This window comes from Canis lupus, chromosome 38, assembly GCF_011100685.1.
Source record: "Canis lupus familiaris isolate Mischka breed German Shepherd chromosome 38, alternate assembly UU_Cfam_GSD_1.0, whole genome shotgun sequence".
Classification (NCBI taxonomy): domain Eukaryota; kingdom Metazoa; phylum Chordata; class Mammalia; order Carnivora; family Canidae; genus Canis; species Canis lupus.
Window position 1 is genome coordinate 15,645,537 of NC_049259.1, and position 20,231 is coordinate 15,665,767.

At 36.9% G+C, this 20,231-nt stretch overlaps 3 protein-coding genes and 2 non-coding genes across 8 annotated transcripts in view; 1 reads left to right on the forward strand and 4 right to left on the reverse strand.

The window, feature by feature from the left end:
- The window catches only part of RAB3GAP2 (RAB3 GTPase activating non-catalytic protein subunit 2), a 100,482-nt gene that overhangs the window by 39,889 nt on the left and 40,362 nt on the right, over positions 1–20,231 (reverse strand). For all 4 annotated transcript variants that reach the window (XR_005385717.1, XM_038586172.1, XM_038586171.1 and 1 more), the window contains exons 8-15: positions 16,374–16,473; positions 14,356–14,454; positions 5,498–5,646; positions 4,573–4,652; positions 4,359–4,448; positions 2,882–3,021; positions 849–1,065; positions 139–282 (exon numbers count right to left, since the gene is read on the reverse strand). Coding sequence is in view for 3 of the 4 variants with exons in the window: in XM_038586172.1 (XP_038442100.1) it covers positions 139–282; positions 849–1,065; positions 2,882–3,021; positions 4,359–4,448; positions 4,573–4,652; positions 5,498–5,646; positions 14,356–14,454; positions 16,374–16,473 (1,019 nt within the window). In the remaining variant the exon portion in view is untranslated. The remainder of the gene's footprint in view (positions 1–138; positions 283–848; positions 1,066–2,881; positions 3,022–4,358; positions 4,449–4,572; positions 4,653–5,497; positions 5,647–14,355; positions 14,455–16,373; positions 16,474–20,231) is intronic.
- LOC100683681 (proteasome subunit alpha type-1-like) lies at positions 5,929–8,400 on the reverse strand. Its single transcript, XM_038586174.1, has one exon. The coding sequence runs from the start codon at positions 8,353–8,355 to the stop codon at positions 7,564–7,566; it is 792 nt and encodes a 263-aa protein (XP_038442102.1). The 5' UTR covers positions 8,356–8,400; the 3' UTR covers positions 5,929–7,563.
- Positions 7,164–7,270, forward strand: LOC119868108. Its single transcript, XR_005385877.1, has one exon. It is a non-coding gene; the product is annotated as a U6 spliceosomal RNA (small nuclear RNA).
- On the reverse strand, positions 11,763–11,823 carry MIR664 (microRNA mir-664). Its single transcript, NR_049317.1, has one exon. It is a non-coding gene; the product is annotated as a microRNA mir-664 (primary transcript).
- On the reverse strand, positions 13,119–13,563 carry LOC119877925 (ATP synthase subunit f, mitochondrial-like). Its single transcript, XM_038586175.1, has one exon. It carries the CDS (start codon positions 13,517–13,519, stop codon positions 13,253–13,255), a length of 267 nt encoding a protein of 88 aa, XP_038442103.1. The 5' UTR covers positions 13,520–13,563; the 3' UTR covers positions 13,119–13,252.

Sequence of the window (20,231 nt, forward strand, 5' to 3'; positions counted from 1 at the left end):
AACTCTCTCTTGTTTTATATTCTTCCTACTTAACTTCAAAGATATCTGTCTACTGAGAAAACAAGGAACAGTAACTACAAAGCAAACAGCAAAATAAGAGATGGAAAAGTCAGTGGAGGGACACTTCATGAATCTTACCTCAGGGCTAAATGGAAAGGAACATTTACTGTTTTCACACTTCCAGACACTGGATCAACAAGACAGATCTGGTAAGTCTGTGGCTGCCAACTCTGACTGGTAACGTTATTTAAGCCCATTATTTTATAGCCAGGATACAGAAGCCTGAGGAAATTGCAAACCAATATGGTAAGAATATTAGAGAAAAAGGGGAAATGCCACAAGTGCTTTTACGATAGGTAGGGACCCCTGCGTTATTATCAATTCAGGAGCACTAATAAGAAAAATAAACACGACCTGATACCAAAGAATAATAAAAATAGATCCTGACTAGTAAAGTTCTGCCTTGGTAAAATGTGCGAGGAAATGAAATGAGTCAGGCCTGTGTAGCAATGGCAAACACAGCCTTCACCCTCACTTAACATCGTCACCACAGGAATCTGAAGGAATCTCTCCTTTTGAGCCATGGAGACAGCCTGAGGAAGGGATGGGGACAAATGGCAGCACTCCAGGTAACTTTATTAAATTCAGTAGCATATCATGGCCTTTTCAGTAAGGCTTTGTTATTAAATCCTTAATCCTTAATTAGATAGCAGGCACTCGCAGGGAAAACCATAATAAAGAACACTGCAATTCTCAAACAACCTGCAATCTAATAAGGAGCTTTAATAAAAACTTCAATCAAAGCATTCCTTTTTGTCACTAGGAAAATGCCAGGGTTTACAGCTTACCTGCAGTGCTTTCCCACGTTGAAAGCACCTACTCTAGGCCCCTGCTGTGTGCTCCACACTTCTAAGATTCCCCTTCTTGGTGCATAGATCACGAGGAACTGAGCCACTCGACTTGGACCCTGAGTATTTCCAAAGGGGGAAAAATCCGCCTTTTCTGGTACTCTTTCATGGAGGTCCTCCACGATTTGGATCCAACCGATCTGTGCATCTCTATATCCTTGGAGACCGAGGAAAAGGGAAGCTAATTAGTTAATCTAGGTTCAAGTGCAGCCTTCTGAAGCACTGTGGGATATTTCAGCAAGGGGTTTGAGAAAAGCTATAAAAGTACATTATCTTTTTATTATGAAATATCTTAAATAGGAAGCAATAATTATAATAAATACTGACTCAATCCCAAAGCCTTATTAAATCTTAGTACATTGTTATATTTGCTTCCGATCACTTTTTTCCTTAAAAAAAAAAAAAAAAATCATTATGGCTTTTTGAGTACCCTTCCTCTATCCCATTCTCTCCCCTCCTTCTCTTAAAAAAAAAATCTAAAAAAAGAAAAAAACCCTCTCCCTTTAAAAAACCTGGGAGAGGTTATCAGGTTTGGATTTTAAATAAAAGTCCAATTAAAATATAAGAGAAAGAGATCAACTTGACTTCCTGCTTTTCAAATCCCTTGGTGCTATGCAGATGGGGAGAATATGGTACAAGGTGGTGGCAGGAAGCCCCAGCCTATGAGAGACAGATGCAGCTAACATAGTCTTCCAACTCAGTCCCTTCCACAGGCAACTGACCCCACTCTCTTCCAGGTGTGGGGAAAACAGCACTAGCTGCCAAAGGAAAAAGCAACAATGCCAGCAACAGGATCGCTACACTGGATCTGGACCAGCTGATATACCTATGTCTTCTATATTCTGGAAAAGTCTTGCTGAGACCCACCCTTGATGTAATCTCAGAAGACAAACACCAAGGAGAAATGATGTATCTGCAGTGCTGAAATCTAGATCTACAGACACTTAAACACATAACAGGCAACCACTGCAAGAATTCTCTGGCAAGAAGGTGATAAGGGTCTCAACCTGTCCAGAGTATCTTAATGTCCCCCAATCCATTATTCTTCACATTGCTGAACACAGACTAGACTGCATCACAACTGTAATTTCTAATTAGTAATCTGTGCTGAACGTTACTATTCCAGATGATTCAAAAAAATGCATTCTCCCTTCTTCCTTGGTCAAAAGAGATTTTATCTTTTTCAGGTTGACAGTGTGCCTAGACATTTTCAAGTCTCCCTCATAGCTGGGTATGACTTATATGACTAAGTCTCAGCTAATGCACTGCAGAAAAAGCTTGGCAAAAAATCATCTTCAAAGTGGACTGGCTCAGTTGGTAGTTCTTCTTCTTCCTTTCTTCCTTCCTGGAATGCAGATAAGAAGGCTGGAGCTCCAGCAGCCATCTGAACCATAAAATAACCTTGAGTGGGTGGGGAGGTTCAAGAAGTGAAACTGGGTTCCTGAGGATATCATGGGCATATCATATTAATCCTGAACTTGGGTTTTTTATTAGCAGCTAACTACAACTCCTAACTGACATATTACCAAGAAATTTAAGTAAACTAACCCAAGCATACGGATATGGAAGTCAAGTCAGCAAAGATGGGTTTTGACATCTTTAGTTTGAAAAACTTAGCATTCTAGATTTGAAGAGAACGTGTGACTTAAGCATGACGTTGTGAAGTGGAATGAATTTAACAGGGGCAAGAAATTTGACAATGGGAATTTGACAATGACAGTAAGAACTGAAAAGTAAACAAGGAAGAGACTAAAAGTACCTATATAATTTGATCAGACTTAAAGGACAGATCAATTGGACTACTAGATCAAGTGTTACTAACATGAGTTCATGCTAAAAGGAAAAAAAAAAAGACAGCATAAACATAATGGATTAAGCAATGCTGTCCACTAGAAGCTGAAGGATGATAATACTGCTCAACTACTGGGGTAAAAAAAATAACTTTTTTTTTCTGGATTTTTATAAGAAAGTACCTTTCCACATGCGTATTGCAATTCCTCTAGCTACATCCAATAAAATCACTCTGCCAAAATCATCTGTTACTGCTGCCAGTGTGTTACATGGAGACAGACATATACTTTCACCATGGCGTCTAGAATCTGGAAGTCCAAATCTGATATTTAAAAGAAAATAAAAAGCTCAAATCAAATTCCAATCTCGAAAAAACTGACAGAATCATGAAATGCATTAACAAAATAGACCAAATTTATTTTTAATAAAAAATTGTAAGCCCTGCACTGATTACTGTTTATTAACTAATCACACCAGACATTTTGCAACACGAAATGCATAAGAAGTTTCTTCCATTATAAAATAAAAATACCTAAATTTTATTTCAAAGATTTTCTATATAGATATCCATCTTTTATTTTTAGAGAATATCAAGTATAACTATCTTTTCTTGATTGTCATGTCATAGGAAATAGTGCCCTCACAACCAATTAAATTTTGGAATACTCTGCCACAAAGGCATCTTTTGTCTAAGTTCGATTTTCTAATCTCTTCTTTCTGCTAGATATCATATTCTTCTGACACCAATGTACCTGCCTAAAGAACTCCCCCTCTTCTAAATAATTTTAAATAATTTTCTCTCAACTGTTCTTGGTCTATAACCAATCTTACTAGAACTGTAAGATAAAAGTAGAGGTACGGCAAAACAAGCAGGTGTGCTCACTTAGAGCAAGTCCCTGAGACAAAGTGCCCTGATGTTATTACATCTATTTGGAGGCACAGAGCCATCTGGACTACTTCTTGATTCTTCAGTGAATTTAGAAAATGTGAGGTGTTCCAATATTTTAAAAAGATGAAAAAAATCTTAGAGGATAATCTTCAATAAATTTTAATAGATCTCTTTGACAAACATCTACAATGGGGAGAGAATTGTTTCCCTTCATGATAGTATTCTCTATTAGGTAATAAAAATAATTTAAAAACAAAATCAAGCAAGAATCATGCCTTCTTGCCCCAAAGCCTGACAAATACACTATCCTACAGCACTACTGAAGTAAACAAAAAAGCACAACCCTGCATTCTAAAGACTGCTTGAAGGCATGGGAATCCTTGTTTTTATGTTTTTTAAAGAAATCACTAAGCATTTTTAAAATTTATATAGCTTACTGAAAAACGAAACTTAAAGAAAAAATCAGCTGTCACAAAACTAATTTTCTTGCAACCTAAGCTAAAGTTATAGGTGTTTGTTAAAAAAAAAAAAAAAAAAAAAGGAAAAAGAAAAAAAGCACACTCAGCACATACATCTTGAGCACCCACTATAGGACAGGGAGATAGCTGTGACCAAACTGGGGAAGACTCACTCTCCTCATGGACTTTATATTGTGATAGAAGCTCCTAAACCTCATTAGATCAACAGTCAACTAAGCACACTGAAAGACTATAAATTTAACAGTACATTTTTTAAAATATGAAAATCTGAGAAGAACACGACAGACTTGCCTTACAGCTAATGGGGTGGCTGGCTCCACCTTTGGTTTTTGCTTCTGCACTGCTTCCTCTTCGTGCTTGCTCTTCCAACCAAGCCAACCACTGAACAGAAAGAAAATTTAGAATAAAACCGATGCTTTCAGCATTTTACTGTGCAAATTACCAACACAGATGTTAAAACCGGGCAAGATACAGATAATTTTACAGGGAACTGTGGTAGGATTACCTGGCAGCATTAAATAAAGCAGAAGTGAGTTTACTTGCGACCGCCAGTGCCACATGAGACAGCAATGGTTGTGTGCTCCCCTGGAACATAGGACACGTGAAAGAGAAAACTGAATGGCTGACAAAGACATAAAACATATTTTCTAAACAGGGCTTACTTTTAAAAGTTTTGAAGAGCTGTAAAGTCTGGACTAGTAAAAATATTCAGCATCTTTCAGACCATACAATAAAATCTTTTTTAGGAGGCAGAGATACAATCAAACGTTTTAACTCTACAGTAGGAAATAAAATCACTAGTAAGCTATTTTGTCTTCAGGATTTCCCTCCTTTAATTGTAATTTAATTGAAAAAGTTTAAACTAGGATGTTAAGATGGTGTTATTCTGTCAAAGCCATAGACTTCCTATCTACACACAACTGGCTCTTGCCCCTCTTTTTTTTTTTTTAATATGCCTTTTTATTAAAGTAAAGAGAAAGCTTAGACAATTCTGAGAAGGAGGGCTTTTTAAGCAAGAAATAAAAGACAAGCAAGTCCAGCACCTAACTGTCCCCTATTTTAGGAAACAATTTCCACCACTTACATCAACTATACTTGGCCGCTTTACAATTCCTGATTACTCAAATCCCTGGTGGGCCGACATTCATAACCCTGAGTGGCCAATTATCACATCAATATTTAAAGACAAATCAACTATCCAAGAACCAGGGGCATCAGAAACAGAAGAATCTATTTTACACTGACTTTAGTACTTTCTCAGTTCACCTAAAAAATTTAGAAGGAAGTCAGCATAGACTAATTTTAGCTTCAGTTGAAACATAGAAATGTAAATTACTTAATCTTTCTAAAGCTAACTTGTAATATCCAATTTGCAGACAAGTTGAGAAACCAAGAGAGGTCTTACTCATGATCAGTGATGAAACTCTTACCTCCAAAGCATAGAAGAAGCCAGTAAATGGATTGGACCCAACGGTGATGTACTGAGACATGGCAGGTAGACTGTTTTTAATTGCTGCATTAAATCCACCTATGTTGGAGGCAGTCTTCATTTGGTCAAAAGGGGAGAGAGTCATAATACCTGTTTTAAAACAACAACAGCAACAACACATGAACTGAACACACTGAAATGGCATTGTCATTTTAGGTCATTAAATTTTTATATCAATTCCATTTGAAGATGCAAACTGCTTAGTTTAACAAATAAAAGTCACTTTTAAAATCTACAAAATCAATGTCATAAAATATTCATAAGATATTAAAGTGCTATCTATTTTTCTAAGCCATAAAATACAAAACAAAATTTAAATATTAATTTTTTAATGATACAAAACTCAAACAGTACAAAAAGTATACCGTCTGTAGATCTCCAGGTATTAATTGGTTCTTAGAGGCAACAACTGAAACAAGCTCTAATGCTGCTCTCCAGAGATGTTTTACATACATAAATGACAACATACCAAGTAAGCAGATGTGTGCCTTATTTTTTTTATTTAATAAAATATCAAAGAAACATGCCTCATTCTTCTCAATCACTCAGAATATTCTACTATATGACCATACCATAATTGATTTGACCTACTGATGGATATTTAGGTTGTTTCCCATCTTTTGTCACTACAAATGATACTGCAATATATATCTTTGATATGTCTCTGCACACCTACATGTCTGTGTGGAAAACTCTTATAGACAGAAGTGTGGGCTCAAAGGGGATCACATTTTTAAAAACTTTATCAAATTCTGTTATACTGGATTCCATAAAAGTATTGCTAATTTACCAAATTTTGGTTTCCACCAAAAAGGTCAGAGAGCATCTGTGCTCCCATACCCCTATTAACACAGCAAACACAAACATTTTCAAACGTTAACTTTGTAGTCCAGAAATCCCCAACCTTTTCTAAGGGAGAGTTAACTTTTCATTTCCCCAAGACTCTAAGAGCAAAGCAGACACCGATCACATGCCTGTGTGGAGCAGCAGAGGAAAAACCAAGGTCATGTAAACTCACCAGGGAGGGTGGTAGGGAGAAAAAGACAGGGGGAAATAAGCTTAGAGATCTAGGGAGTAAAGATGTACTGCTAAGATTCCAACCTATGTGGACTCAGGCACACATACCATAACGGAGTACTCATCTGGGATGTGAAGATACCCAGTTGGGAAGTGCTAAACTCAAATACACCATAGAATGGAACATGAGTTATTCTAATTTCCATATACAGGTGTTGCCTCTACTTTGCTTGCAAATGGTCAAAAAACACATTGTACCTGAAGAAGAGTCCTGGGAAAGGAAATACTGTCAAGGAATTCATGAGCAAACTATTAGCTGGATTTAGGAATTAAAGTGATCAAGTAACTTGTAGAAGTTGGACTATTCTGAAAGATCAGAGTGCGTGGCTCACGCTCATAAATGAATTCATGATTCAACATAAAAAATATTTTCACTACATGATAAAAATCTGTACAAGTTTGGTCTGAGTCTACCAGAATGAAATCAAAGGGTGAATTGTGTGGCACATAAATTGAAATTTAAGTTTTATTTATTTTTTTTGGCAGGTGAAACAATTTTATTTCACAGTTGTCTTTAAAACCACAAAGATGTGCTTGCTTCGGCAGCACATATACTAAAATTGGAACGATACAGAGAAGATTAGCATGGCCCCTGCGCAAGGATGACACACAAATTCGTGAAGCGTTCCATATTTAAAAAAATAAAAATAAAAAAAAATAAAACCACAAAGACATTATGTTCTTCATATAAAAACATTAGTACAGATAACTATACTTTCTAGAAAATGATTATATAGACCCTCTCAAAGAAAAATGCACACCATTATATGGTTCAGACAAGTTACTTGGGAAAAACACATCTGGACCGATTCCTAAAACATACCAGAAGACCACGCTGCATCTTTTGGTTCAAAGTATAGATTACTGTCCTCAGTAAGGGCTCCTGCATTCTTACATATTTGATAATACACATATAGACTGGTTAATGACTTAATGCTCCATTGCATCAGCCTTTTCTAGAGGTTCATCAGCAGGTTGAGCAGGCTGTGCCTTTCTCTGTGGTCTTTCTTCAAGACCTTCCAGGAACGGAGATACATCATCATCATCATCATCATAAATCGTAAACTCCAAGTCTTTACCAACAATTCCAATGGAAACATTCTTTGTAGTTAGGTCCTGTTCTGCAGAAAGTGTCTCTCGTAAGGCACGCAGACCATGTTTAACCAGTTCATTCAAATTGCACTCCACAAACCCAGACATATGTCTCTCCAAGTAAGTACGAGCTGATTGAGAACGGGCTCCAATGGACATGGCTCTACAGTCAAAATAGTTGGCAGATGGACAGGTTTGGAAAATGTGAGGGCCCATATCATCATAACCAGCAATAAGCAGTCCAACACCATATGGTCTCCGGCCATACCGTTGTGTTGGTATCTGGGTCTTGCTTCCAATTAGATACAGACAAGACACAGGAAGAGGTCTTTCAAATACAAATCTGGAATCCAAACACTCCTGGCGCATAAAATTACATAACAGTCTAGCATCAGCAGAAAGTCCCACAATTGAGATACCAATATGGTTATCAACATGAAGAATTTTCTTTTGATGAGTTGCAAGCTCTGACTGTGCTCTCTTCAATGCAACCAACACTGCATGGGTTTTTGATTTCAGACCAACTGTGGCTGAACCTTGTTTGACAGCTTCCATTGCATATTCAATTTGATGAATCCTGCCCTGAGGGCTCCAAACAGTGACGTCATTGTCATACTGGTTGCGAAACATGGTTCCGGCGCAGGTTCCGCTGCCGAAATTTAAGTTTTAAAATAACTTCCTCATGTTCCTACACACTACAGGTGGGAGTATAAATCGCTTTAAGCTACCCAGAGGACAATTTCCTGATACATATCAAAAATTTTAAGTGAGTTTAGTCTAATTTATTCTGAAGAGGTGATGGCTGATCAGTTCTTTCCATCCTCACCATTACAATCTTCCCCTTCCCACAATTCCAGTCATCTACTTTCAGTGCCAGGCACATCTAGATCCTGTTGTCAACTGTACAGCCTCTGAAACCTTGATTTCAAGCATAGCACCTTTTGACAACCAACTCGTGGCTTTCCATCCTACTTAGTAAGCCCTATAATAATTTCACCATATCATCAAGAGTTTTAATTCACTAACTCTACTATTTTTTCACTACTGAGTAACTTCTGCATTCATTCCCCTTATCTGGCTTAGATTTTTGTTGCATCATAATCATTCTCTTGCAGACACCTACAATTGCTCTGTGTGTCTCTCTCACACACACTCAACTGGCGAAATCCTAATCTGGATGAACTAAACTTTCTGCATCCTCCACTGTTTACAGCAGAACAGCTGACCATTGCCAGAAAAAAACAATACATTTGGGTTTCAAAGTAAGGCTCACAGACAAATGGACATCCAAGACCAGCCCCAAATCCTACTGTCCTCCTCGACCCTTACCCCGACGCCTCCATGCCACTCATTTCCCACAGTCTACATCTTACTGACGACATCCCTGTGGTATAGAGAGCTGTCCTGCTGTCTATACTGCGGCATAAGGGGTGGAATCTAGAGGACCTGAGTAACTAATCTTAGCATTATATTTCATTGATTTAAGGTAAATGAAGATACAGTTTATTGAAAGCCCCTCTTTCTCCCTTCATATTTTTCCAATATACACATATTTCAATTTTTTATTAAATTCGCATTTACTGTTTTCATTAAGAATGATGTAAATATTACTCACTGCTGAGACATGCTGCCTACTGTAATAACATTTCCTTAGATGTGAGTTTTTTTTGTATATCCTGAAAATCTGAGGTCTTTCCACACTTTGAAACACCTTAGTATAAATATTAATATAATTTATATTATAAATTATAATTTATAGTTAAAAATACATATTAAAATATAATATTTATAAATTATAATTTTAAATATAATTTATTAAACATTAAACCACTATTAAAATTAAGAATTAAATATTACCATTATTATAATATGAATACTAATTTAAATCTTAAATAAATTTCCATAAAGTCAAACTCATTGGATAATTTTCTAGGTCTATTATAGTGGCTCCAGAAGACATCTTTGACAAAATAATATTTGAGCAGAGGCTTGAATGAAGTGAGAAAGCCATGTGGCTAGCTGGGTAAAATTTTCCAGGCAGAAGGAGCAACAATTACAAATGTTCTCAAGTGGAAGAATGCTTGATGTGTCTAAGGGAAAACAAAGAGTTAACATGGTGGAACACACGGAGGGGATACCAAAGAAGATAAAGGTGAAAGATGTACTATAAAGCAGGCAATGTCAAGCCTGGATGCCTCTGTAAAACCTTTGGATTTTATCAGGAATAAGACAGGAAGGCGTTATAAATAATATTTTGTGCAGAAGAGTGACAAAAACATGACTTACATTTCAAAAAGAATATTAGCTGCTAACTGGTGAACAGATTTTAGGGAGGGAAGAAAGGAAGCAGAAAGACCAGTTAGAATGTTTTTTTCCTCAACAGTTCAGACAAGACACAATGGTAGCTAAGACCACCGCACTAACAATGATGGAGATGAGCAGTGGCCACATAGTGTCTACTGCGCAGAAAGAGACAAATGGGAGTTTGGATGAAAAACATGAGAAAAAAGAGAGGTCAAGGATGACTCAGAGTCTTCTGGTGTGAGCAAAAGAAGAGATGATACGGAAGAAAAAAGGAGGAACAAATTTGGGGGAGGAAATGGAGAATTCTTTTTGGATATGTTAAGTTTAGATAGCAAGGTGGACAAATTTCGTAGGAGCTAGAAAAGGAGCATGAATTTTAAGGAAGAGGTGAAGACTGGATATAAAAATGGAGATGCTGTGATTCAGTTTCCTGTTCTTGTGTTTCTAATTTTTGAAAGTAGGAGTGGAAATATTTCTCCTTTGACCTACTCCAATCTAGCCTTCATCCTCACTGGTATCAAAAATTTTAAGTGTGTTTAGTCTAATTTATTCTGGTCCAGTGCTCATATCATAAAGTGCTCATATCAGATTCAATGCAGTGCTCTGTGTTGTCAAATTCAAAGGACCTTCTCCTTTTCCTGAATTCTATAAAGCATTCCAAATTTTCATCAATAATCTAGACTACTTCTCTAAACTTCAAACACATATGTCTGCCTACTTGACACCTCCATTTGAATGTGTAATTGTGTCACAAGTTAACCTGTTAAAAAAACGTCTCTGATCTGTCCCTCTCAAGCCTCTTCCTTCTCCTTATTCTTATTTTTGTAAAGTCTGATCATGCACTCATTTGCTTAGATTTAAAAACTAAGAAATCCTTAAAATAAAATAAAAAAACCAAGAAATCCTTGAATCTTTCTTTTCTGTCATTTCTCATAACCATCCTTTTCCAATTGCAAAATGTATCTTAATTCTGTCTACTCCTACTCTACTGGCGTCCACCATAGGCAAAGTTGTCATTTTCCCCTAGTACAACAAGCTCCTTGTCTCCCTGCCTTTACTAAAAAGTAAAAAGTAAAATAAAAATTTTACAAGCCTCTCTCTAAGCAGCAGGTCAGCAGGATAATTTTAAATATCCCATACCCAGACTCATCAATGACATCCACTGTATTTAAAATAGAATCCAAACTCCTTGCCTTACATGATCTGACCCCGGTCTACATCTCTAACCTTGTTCCACTGACCCTTACTCTTTACAATCAAGTCATATGGACCTTCTTCCTGTTTCTCTGGACTTTGAGGCCCCACAGGCCTTGGTCTTTGCTGTTTCCCCTGACCAGAATGCTCTTCCTACACCTCTTCAAATAGCTGGCTCCTTCTCACCCATCACATGTTACTTCCCTGGAGAAACCTTTCCTCACCAGTCTACCTGATGTGCCCTCTCTCTTTACTCTCCATCAAAACCCTCTGCTTATTTTCTTCGTGACACATACCAACATTTGGATATTACCAAATTATTCATTTGGTTTAATTATTTATTGTGTGTCTCCCTATCACCAGAATGTAAGCTCCATCAGGGCAGGGTCCTCTCTGCCTTTTATTTCTAGCTCCAATATTAATTAGCACCAAAGACATAATAAGTATTCACTGCTTTGTTGAATGAATTCATTAAAACTTTACATAAAGATGTACATGCATAATAAAGTCCATTGTATCTTTTTTAAAAAAAATCATTTTGTAGGCTGGGAGATAAATGAATAGAATAATATTTTTTATCCAATCATTTTTCCTAGCCCATTTCAATGTTCCAAAGTTCAATTAACAGAACAGGGAAGCTACCTTGAACTGAACTCAACACTTTGGAATTTTGTGCAAAAAAAGTAAAGATGAACTGTCTACCAGTAAAGCGCTTACTGTAGAGTATTCCACAGGAGAACTATGCAACAATAAACAAAGAGATCTGGGTATCAGGTATGTTCTGTCCAACCCTGCAGATTTGTACTCTTTCCTTTTCTCCCCACCCACTCCTAGGGGCCAGTGTTGAAGATTATGTTGACCTCCACTTGGATTCCGACAATGGGAAGCCTCATCAGAAGATCAAAGACAGAAGGGAAATTGAAGGCAGGATACCTATTTTCTGTGACATTTGAGCAAAAGCCAACCTGCTCTTAAGATGCTGATTCTACTCATCATCTCCAAGTTCTGGAACCACACCAGGCCCTCACCTCGTCTGGCAAGGAGTGGTTAACAGTGGGCTGCTAAGAAGCCCTGACATGCTGTACTATCCTTTATGGTTCTCCCACACCACATCTTTCTAAATAGTTTCTCTATAAATAAAATGTGTTTCAATTGTCCTATTTCAAGGGTGCCATCTGTCTTCTATTAGGATCCTGATAAAAATGTGTATTTAGCAAAACTGATTGAAAGGCTCTTTCTGATTAATTAGAAAAGGGCTATAATATAGCTGGTATGATATTATCCTATTTGTGAAAACCCATTACCATATAACCATATCTATATTATACATGCATTTCACACACAAGTCTGTAAGATGTTTACCAAATACCAAAATGCCAATGGTATTTCTGAATGGTAGGGTTAAGGGGATATTGTTTCTTTTTCTCTTTATATATTTATGTGTATTTGAATTTTTTTAACAAGCATATATTGATAAACAGAAAAAACAATTTTTAAAAAATATTTCCTTCTCTACCCCCCATTTCTACTACCTTAATTCAGAAACTGATTGCTTCTTACCAAGATAATTACAACTTCCTTACTGTGTCTAGTTTCTAGTCTTGACCTCTACAGTATAACCTCTAAAAAACTTCCACAAAAGTGATTTTTCTAACAGGCTAAGTGATAATACCATCCTCTTGTTTAGAATTCTTCAATGGCTCTCAATGTTGCTAGAAGAAAAATCTAAATTCCTCCACATAGTATATAGGCCCTTCAAACTCTGATTCCTATTTACATGTGTGCTAGCTGGTTGTCCTTAGTACCCATTAGTTTTACAGCAGGTGATGCACTTCCACCCCCAAGCCCACGGACACATGTTGGCTCAAATGCCACCTCTGTGCTCGTTCTCCTGATCAAGTTCTTTTTTTTTTTTAACCAGTCAACTTTTATTGGATATTAATTGTGAATTAAGCAATGGAAGGATTCAAGGATGCCAGGCAAAAGTCATGGTCAGGAATGCCAAATGTGCCTCCACACTGGGCCCTCTTCAGTGGTACTTGTGTAGCCGTTCATGTTTGAGCTCCTTGTAAGAACCACAGTAGGTGAAAAGCACATAAGCAGCCAGCACCATAGAAATCCCAGCAATGCCCCCTTTCTTCACATTGATATACTTGTTGTAATACCGGTAGTAACCTCTTTGAAATGCTCCAGCAATGCCCTTAGGGGTGAAATCCCGCATCAGTATCCAGCCTGGCAGCTCTCCTAGTTTCACCTCCATGAGCTTCTTTTCCTTCACTGGTATGGGCGATGCCATCTTGGAGTCCTGGGTGTCCGCTCTGCCTCCTGATCAAGTTCTACTCTTTCTTCCGATTTCAGACTGAAGTCAGCCTCCTGGTTCCCTACATCGCTCAGTGTTAGGGGCTTCTCCTCTGCTCTCACTCCAGCTAGTCCACTTGTTGACTACTGCTATAGTACTGCAATTATTTTCACATATGTCTTCCAACTAAACTCGCACTTCCTTGATGAGACCATGTCTTTTCCTTTCTACATTCCCAATCCCCAACAGAGTGAGTCTTCAAAGATGCTTACAAGGAGAGATACATTTTTATCTATATTCTGCTGGTCTAAAAGTTACATTTTTTTTTTAAAGATTTTATTTATTTGACAGAGAGAGAGAGCACACAAGCAGGGAAAGCACAGAAAGAGGGAGAAGCAGGCTCCCCACTAAGCAGGGTGCCTGATGTGGGGTTCTATCCCAGGACCCCAGGATCATGACCTGAGCAGAAGGCAGAAGCTTAACTGACTGAGCCACCCAGGCATCCTAAAAGGTTATATTTTTAGAAGATTGAGCTATATGGTAATTAATTACATGGATTAAACATATCTGCAAAAAAAAATTAAGTCAAATAATGAAAGACTTAAAACTGTTCAATATTGCTGCTGAAGACATAATTATTAAAACTGTTACCACTTCTTAAACACATACACCTATGATAATCCGTAAGTCTGGAGTAACTTCCAAGTATCTCACTACAAGTGATGCATTTTTCTTTTCACATAAGAATAAATGTACATTTCTAACAAATGAGACACACTGATTAAAAAGTAGAAGTAGTAAATTCCATAAAAATGTGAACTAGTAATGCTTACCTATGCTAGCATGATCAATAATAGTGTCAATATCTTGGAGACCCCATTTCTTATAAGCTAATGGTGGGGGTTGAATATTCTCATTGCCCGATGCTGCAGCTGTTAAAGAAAAAAAAATCAAACTTAACTATAATGAAGTTTTATAAAAAGCCATTACAACTGTAATAACTTCATTTTTCACTCTAAAATTTAAATGAAAAAATAAATAAAATTTAAATGATAATAGTGAGGCAAGACAATATAAACAAGGCTAAAGTGAACTTTATTCATGCCAAGACAATACATGAAAAATGCAAATATTTATTTTTATTTTTTTTATTTTTTTATTTTTTGAAAAATGCAAATATTAAGGGTGAGTTGACCGCCACAAAGATTTTGGAACATTCGTGTAATTAGAGAAGGCTGTTAAAAACCCTAGACTATTACTAAAATTTAAGGTGAATTCAAACTGAAATTGGTGACAAATAAGCAATTTCTTCCCCTTGAGAAAGACAGTGGATAAAATCTGGGAATAGCTACCAGTGCCTTAACTTGGGAAAAACTAAAAACCTGATGATATGCATGGCAGGAGTGCATATATATAGCAAGGTCTCTAAGGCAAGTAACCAAGGCCAGCCTTGATAGAAAGGTATGTTAACAGCAAAAGTATCACCAGAAAGAATTAATAAAAGGCCCCTCACTGTCCAGTATTTCTTCCTAGTGAGTAATGAAAGAAAAAGCAATATTACACCTCTTGCCAAAGATTCAGGCACAAGATCCTATTTATCAGCAAATTTACTGTTTATTTGCACACAACAACTTCTTGGCTATGCAATCAGAATTCTTTTTAGAGCAACTTATGATAAGAGGGCACTAAATGGCTTACTTACTTCCAAGGAGACAAAATGGCTTTATGGTCTTAAACATAAAAGTAAACAGGAATTCAAAAATAATAAAAATTAAATGGCTGACAATACCAATAATAATCATCTATTTCTAGTTTATTTCATTGACTGAATTCTTACTTGCAGAAAACTATCAGTCTCTTTAGGCAATATATTAGCAGTAACTACTTTAAATGACCTCAAGATAATGATGCTTATTGCGGCTAAATTTAAATAATTTAAAAGATTATGAAAGTTAGTATAAAAATTCAAACAAGTTCTGACCTAGTAGAAAAGCATATACTATTAAAAACCCACATAACCCAAACTTCAGGATTTTACCAATCACATCAATCTGCAAACTAAACAAATTCTGTCTTAGGGCCATTAAGGCCCCTCTACCAAACCCAGAAGAAAAGGAGGAAGTCTGCACTAGCACTGCTATTTTCACTGGGTTTAATTAAGGCTTTTCTAAAATCGGGATCTTGATAATGTGTTCTTCTCTGGCAGCATTTTTGCTTCTTTGTGGTACATAAAATACTAGTGTGTCTCCAAATAATGGCATCTTGAATTTGAAGAAATACAACTCCATTCTGTGTCTTCTTTCAAAGAATGTAAACTCTGAGTAGTAAGAGTGAGAACTCTTCATTATCTCTGTACTTTTTACCCCTCAGTCTAGAAATAATGTAGTTGCCCACACACACATTGTTCAGGCCTCTAACTAGTCCATTCAGAAGCATTCCAGGTTAGCAAACAAAGCTGGTGTTGACTCCCTGTTGAGTCCTGCCTACCAGAAAGAAAACCTTCCCCTGCACAAAGTGGTACCCTTCAACTTCATGAGGATGAAAGCAATGCAGAATCACAGGATTCTAGTAGACCAGCCCGAGAGCTGCTGATCTAGTGAGAAATTTGATTCCATGGGTAGACGCAATGCAATCCCTCACCCCAATACGTAGAAAGTGTAGATTTTCAGTCCTTGCCTTTACTTACTCATCAATCTATCCAACAGTACACTCCCATTTCTACAGTAGCAGGAAGTTTTTTCCATAAATCTAGTACAGAGGTCTTTTTTAATGTAGAGCACATGTTTAATTCTCTAAGTAGGTTAAATTAAGTAAGATGTTAGAAGTTAGATACATCTCATCAAACAATTACCTTTTGCTACCTGATTCCGACAAGCACGAAGAGATTGAAAAAGGCTAAATCCATCAATAGTCACAATGGCAGCCGGATATAAGATACTCAACTCTTCATTCTATTCAAGAAATAAGAAAGAAGAAACTATTACGTTTTCATCATTCCCAAATAACCTTACCTACTTTTGTATTAGAGGTGAATGTCAAGATTAATGAAAAATAGAAGATGTTGTGAAAATATTAATGAAAAATAGAAATAACTGTCAATCACTCAGCATATAAAACATTACCAAACAGAGAAAAAGTAAAAATAAATGCAAAACTAATTTCAGGATGCCTTTTGGCTAAGCACTTAAAATTCTTCTCAAACATGAACCTTCTTTTTTTTTTTTTTTTAAAGATTTATTTATTTATTTATTCATGAGAGACACACACACAGAGAGAGATAGAAGCAGAGACATAGGCAGAAGGAGAAGCAGGCTTCAATGCAGGAAGCCCGATGTGGGACTCGATCCCGGAACTCCGGGATCATGTTCTGATCCAGAGGCAGACACTAACCGCTGAGCCACACAGGCATCCCAAACATGAGCCTTCTTACACATGACATATAATGCTTTCAGGACAGGTGGTGAGATTAACAAAAAAGTACAAGTTTCATAAAAATTAAATATACTCATTGTGCAAATACAAACAATATATTAAAGTATATAGTAGAATGTGTTATTACTCAATGTGTCAATGATATTTTTCCATTTAAGTGAGCAATCATTTTTTGTTGTGGCTATGCAGCACTGCATCATATATTCCAAAACACAGTGAACCAGTGATAGACATTTAGTTTGGGAGACAAAGCAGATCAAACCACTCTCCTAAGCCCCTCTCATAGCTTCTAACTGCACTTACAATAAAGTCTGGCCTCTTTATCCAGGCCTGCAAGATGGGGCACCCATCTCTAACGCCATCTCACCTCTCCCTCCCTTGCGCCTTGAATGAACAAAGGCCATCATCACCTCAGAGCTCTGAACGTGCCTAGACCTTACCTCCCAGATCATCACCGGCCTAACTCTTCTGATTATTCAGTTCTCAGCTCAAATATAGTTCTATACAGAGGCTGCTCGCAAGCCTCTAACTCAGAGAGCACTTCCATCCTTCTGCCTCATTACTATCTCATCCACACGATTACTTCCTTCCTATTATCTATTAGACACTGGAACCATCTTAGTATCTCTAGTTGTCTATTTCTGGTTTCCACCCCCCACCCCCCATGAAAGGAGAAATCCCTGGGTGTCTGGTTCCCCAAGGAATTCTCTGTGGTTGGAACTGGGCTGGGCACATAATAGGCAGTAACTAAATATTTATGAATGAATTAATACATTTTCATTATTATAAATATCACTGCAATAAACATTTTCCTGTGCATATCTTCTCACACTGCTGTAAATTTCTTCAACTGGGTCTCTGGGTCAGAATGTTCTCAATTTTCACCCATATTATTAACTGCCCTCAAGAAAGTACCTGCCAGTTTACACTTCCACCAACAATATACAAGAGTGCTTGCTTCTCCATATTGTCATTAACAGTTTCATTGTCAATATGAAAGGTGAAAAACTATCCAAATGTAGTTGCTGCTAGTTCTTAGGTTATTATTTACATTCAAAATTTTTTCATATTCTTTTTGACCAATTATATATCTTCTTGTAAGAACTGCCTTACCCTTTTTCCTACTAGACCAATAGGCTGTTTCTGTTTTTAAAAGAGATTTGTGGGCCAGAAGGAATAGGAGCCAGGGGAAAGGAGCTGGCATGGGTGCTGACATAACAGGGTCACAAAGCTAAGCTTGTATGGCCCAGTGACCGTGACAGCAAGGAGAGAGCCTCCTTATTGGTTTGGAGGAGCTAATCACCAGCAAGTCAATTATCTCCAAAACCAGACAGTCCTCCTGAAGAATGAAGATACTAATACAGACACCAATGGTCCAAAAGCTGTAAAAATTATGCTAGATGATGGAGATGTTTGTGCAGAAGACACAGGAGTTTCTCTGACATTCCAGACACATTCCATTTGGAATCTTCTCGTGCAATGCCCTGCTGTCACTTCTACTATACTCAATGCCCCCAGAATTGAATCAGAAGAAATCTGCTCTGTGTTCTTTCAGATTTGGAAGTATAATGAAGAAGATGCAAATATATACTTTTGATATATAAACTTATGCATCAGATCAAAAGAGGCATATGTAGAATAGAGTAAAAACAAAGACTTCTGTCTTCATGTTCAGTAAAAATTATTTTTCAACTAATACATTTTCTTGACTCATGAACGAGTATTTAAATGTGATCTTTTCCCACTAGCTTTAAAAAAAGAAAAAAAGAAAGAGTAGTATAGACATAACTAAGCTTATAGGGTTTAAAGAACCTTCACTATCCAGAGAATTAATAGAAAACAGCTCTTGAGAAGTATCTTCAATGAACAGATTATCTTCTTAGATTTCCAAGAGCTCCTTCTTCAATTCCTTCAGTGGTTTTATTTCTCCTATCTTCTGATGGTGATTATTATTAAGATTTAAGTTTTCAGTCTTCAAGTTTTATTTTCCTATATCCTTTACTTGGGAGAACTTCTTCATTATCTAGGACTTCAACCATCTTCCTCAATCTAGTCTTTGTGCCTGTGTAGGAATTCTGTATCATTACAGCCATACTGGTACTTTCTTTTTATTTCCTACCATCACCTCAAATTCAACATGCCCAAAACCAAATTTAACAACCCTAATTCACTGCCAAAGCAGTTCTCTCTTCCAACTTCGGAAGTGTCAGTGGCACTCCTTGGCATGGGTATCTTAAGAGTCAACTCACCTTCCTCATCACTATTCCACATCTCTATACAATAACCAATCCTGTCAACTGTTCCTGTAAAATGATTTTTGGACTGGCCCTCTCTCTTTCTTCACACAGCCATTATAGAGTCTGGTCCCAACACTGCATGTCTGATATAGATAACTTCAAAAAAATCAGATAATTAGCCTCCTTGATTCCAGACTCTCAAAACTCCAATTTCTCCTGAAGAAAGAGTCCTTCAATATCCCTTTGATACATCACTTCCTTCTCATAAATCTTTAGTTGCTCAGCTCATCTCCTGAATCAATTCTGATTTTTTACTCAGTTTTTAAATTTATGGAAATGTAGCCACTCTGCCTATTCAACAGTTTCTCACTACTTACTGACCTAAGTTTCTCTGTTGTTTCATACACAGTCCTACATTTGAATCCCCTTTTATATTTCTCCTAGTTACCTAAAATACTTTCGCCTCTTTTCCTATCAACTAATTAGATTCTATAACCATTATTGGCAGCTTAATTTAAATCTCACCTCCTCAATGAAAGTTTCTTTTACTGTCCTCATTCTAATTGAGCTCTTCTTTCTCCAAACTTACTCAGAATCTATTTCAGGCCATGTAAAATAGCAATTTACTAGGTATTGCTCTGTATTACTGATTAATGCACTCAAAGGTATTAATAGGAATTAGTCTAGTCTCTCTTACTAGATTAAGTTTCTTCTACAGCTCCAGTCCCCATAGCTCCAGGCCATCTCTCATACAATTTAAGTCCACATAGGTACTCAACACATGCATCTGTTTACCTGAAACCTTTTGGAAACAGGACAGCAAAAAGAAAGAAGGCATATATTTACATAGATTTGATGGTATATACTGTGAGCCAAATAAGAGCATATTAGTTTACATGGCTCCACAATTATTATTATTATTTTTTGACTGTGAGACTATGAAACTCTCACAGAGCACTTGCAAAGTGAAAGCCGTACATTTGGAGAGCCTTAGATACAAAACTGTATGTATCATCTTCCACCCAAATCTTCAGTGAATC

What these genes read in the sequence shown, in the direction of transcription:
- LOC100683681 (XM_038586174.1), bottom strand. Translation starts at nt 8,355, where the DNA reads ATGTTTCGCAACCAGTATGACAATGACGTCACTGTTTGGAGCCCTCAG.
- LOC119877925 (XM_038586175.1), bottom strand. Translation starts at nt 13,519, where the DNA reads ATGGCATCGCCCATACCAGTGAAGGAAAAGAAGCTCATGGAGGTGAAA.